Raw genomic sequence first — 2500 nt, 5'->3', positions numbered from 1 at the left:
AAAACAACAAGAAGAAGAACAGCAGCAGCAGCAGCAGCAGCAGCAACAACTACTACTACTGTGCTTTCTTCGTTTCTTTAAAATATCAGTATCATTTTCTTTTGCTTCGTTCTTTAAAAAACAACAACAAAAAATTCCCCCCGCCCCCCTTTCTTTTGCCTGTCCCTCCCTCCCCTGCCCCCCCCTACCCCCTCTCTCTTTTTTCCACTCGTTCTTACTGTTCCATTTATTCCCAGTTGTTCTTATCGTTCCCTATAACATATTGCCGTGTCACCGTGCTGTCGATTATCACGTGCAGAGCTGACGAGATGGGGACGAGTGAAGAGAATGGTGTGGTACGTGGCCCGGGTCACACTGCTTCTGGGCCTTCTCTATCTCTTCATCTGCTCCCTCGACATCCTCAGCTCCGCCTTCCGCCTTCTTGGGGGTAAGGACGGTTTCGGTTTCAGTATTGAGTAAGGAGGTGTCAAAGTGTGCATACTGATCCATATACGCTACACCAATTTGCTGTAAAAAAAAGAAAACAAGAAAGGCAAGACCTTCAACACTCACTTGTGATACACTTTAAAACAAATCCAAGTTTTTATGTATTGAGTATAATGCATTTACTGTTATATTTATATTTTTTGTATTCTCTAAACTTGGCACTTTGATCTGATATTCAACCCAACAAAGGATCTGTCATTATCATTTTTTGTTCAAACAGGAACTTCTTTTGCTAAGCATGGAAGTTTTATTTATTGCAAACGTTTTGGTGTAGATAGCAGAACAAGGGAAATTACTCTGCTGGGGAACTTAGTTTGCTTCAAACTGATCTTTCTCATCTTAAACATTACATTTTGAAATTATACTCAATACATAAAAAGCTTGGATTTAAAAAAAAAAAGTGCATCACAAGTGAGTCTTGAAGGCCTTGCCTCTCTTGTTTCAAAATGTAATGTTTAAGATGAGAAAGATCAGTTTAAAGCATATTAACTCCACTAGCATTACAGAGTAATTTCCCCTTTTTACTATCTGCACCAAAACGTTTGCAAAATAAATAAAAATTCCATGCTTAGCAAAAGAAGTTCCTGTTTGAACAAAAAATGATAACAATGACTGCTCTAGCTGTTGGGTCGAATATCAGATCAAAGTGCCAAGTTTAGAGAATACAAAAAATATAAATATAACAGTAAATGCAGTTTGCATATAATTAGGCTTCATTCTTTATTTTTTGTGCCAATCCCAGAAGCGCAATATTGTTTTAAACAAGATGACTGGAAAGAACTGAATTTGTCCTATTTTTATGCCAAATTTGGTGTCAACTAACAAAGTAGTTGCAGAGAAAATGTCAATGTTAAAGTTTACCACGGACACACAGACACACACACACACACACACACACACACACACACACACACACAACCGAACACAGGGTTAAAACATAGACTCACTTTGTTTACACAAGTGAGTCAAAAAGAAAGGCAATCTTCGCATAAACCCAACTCGCATATGGTCGGGTTTAAAGAACTAACTGTTGTGTGTAGTGTTGGACAGGCCTTTTTATTGTCATTTTTCATTGTTTTTAATAATTTCTTTTTGTACTATAAAATGTAAATTGGTTGCTGAACTTGAATGTCTCATACAAATGCGTTCTCGCGCGTTCGCGAGCATAAACACGCACACACGCATTCATACACACACGCATGTGCGCACGGCGCGCGCAGTCAGACAGACAGACAAACACACGTACACACTCATACACAACTACCACCATCCCCACACACACACACACACACACAGACACACACACACATACACGCACACACGTACACCCACACACACACACTCTCTCTCTCTCTCTCTCTCTCTCTCTCTCTCTCTCTCTCTCTCACACACACAAACTCACACACACACACACAAGCACATCCTCTTGATGAAAACGCTATAAAGTATTTTGAAGTGAAGACGACAGATGACCTGGTTTGGCCTGAGGGGCTGTCATCCTTATTTTTCACTTTTAAATCATCTTGAGCCATAATTCTTCGGTTGAGCAACTTTGCCTGAAATCTACTAAATACGACAGTAAATCAATGTGCAAGATTTGATTTCGATCAGTTAAGAATTCGGTCAGTTCGATAGGTAAATAAGCATTGGCCGTGTATACTTGTTTGTAAAATGAGTGACATAAAACAAGAAAAAAATAAAGAGAATTAAAAAAAATCGTTCAAAATTTGTGGAAAATGATCCGATTGAAAAGTAACAGTACGGCTAGATTTAAAGTTTATGCATCTTTTTTCTTGAAACAACAACAACAAAGACACACACAAAAAAGACCACCAACAAAAAACAAAAACGAATAAAATAAAAAAAAAGAGAGAAAAAAACCTCCCCCTCCCCCCCGCCATACGCACACACACACACACACACACACACACACACACTTAAAAACCCACAAATTATAAATTAACTCCCACCCCCTCGTAACACACAAAACAACAACAACAACAACAACAACAAC

At 38.6% G+C, this 2500-nt stretch overlaps 1 protein-coding gene across 1 annotated transcript in view; it reads left to right on the top strand.

The window, feature by feature from the left end:
* Positions 1-2500, top strand: part of LOC143285713 (sodium-dependent phosphate transport protein 2C-like) — a 25163-nt gene that overhangs the window by 3583 nt on the left and 19080 nt on the right. Inside the window, exon 3 of the mRNA XM_076593116.1 lies at positions 299-427. Within this exon, the coding sequence (XP_076449231.1) occupies positions 299-427 (129 nt within the window). The remainder of the gene's footprint in view (positions 1-298; positions 428-2500) is intronic.

This window comes from Babylonia areolata, chromosome 9 (genome assembly GCF_041734735.1).
Source record: "Babylonia areolata isolate BAREFJ2019XMU chromosome 9, ASM4173473v1, whole genome shotgun sequence".
NCBI classification, from domain to species: Eukaryota; Metazoa; Mollusca; class Gastropoda; order Neogastropoda; family Buccinidae; genus Babylonia; species Babylonia areolata.
The sequence above is the reverse complement of the archived record's forward strand: the minus strand, read 5'-3'. Positions and strand labels throughout refer to the sequence as shown.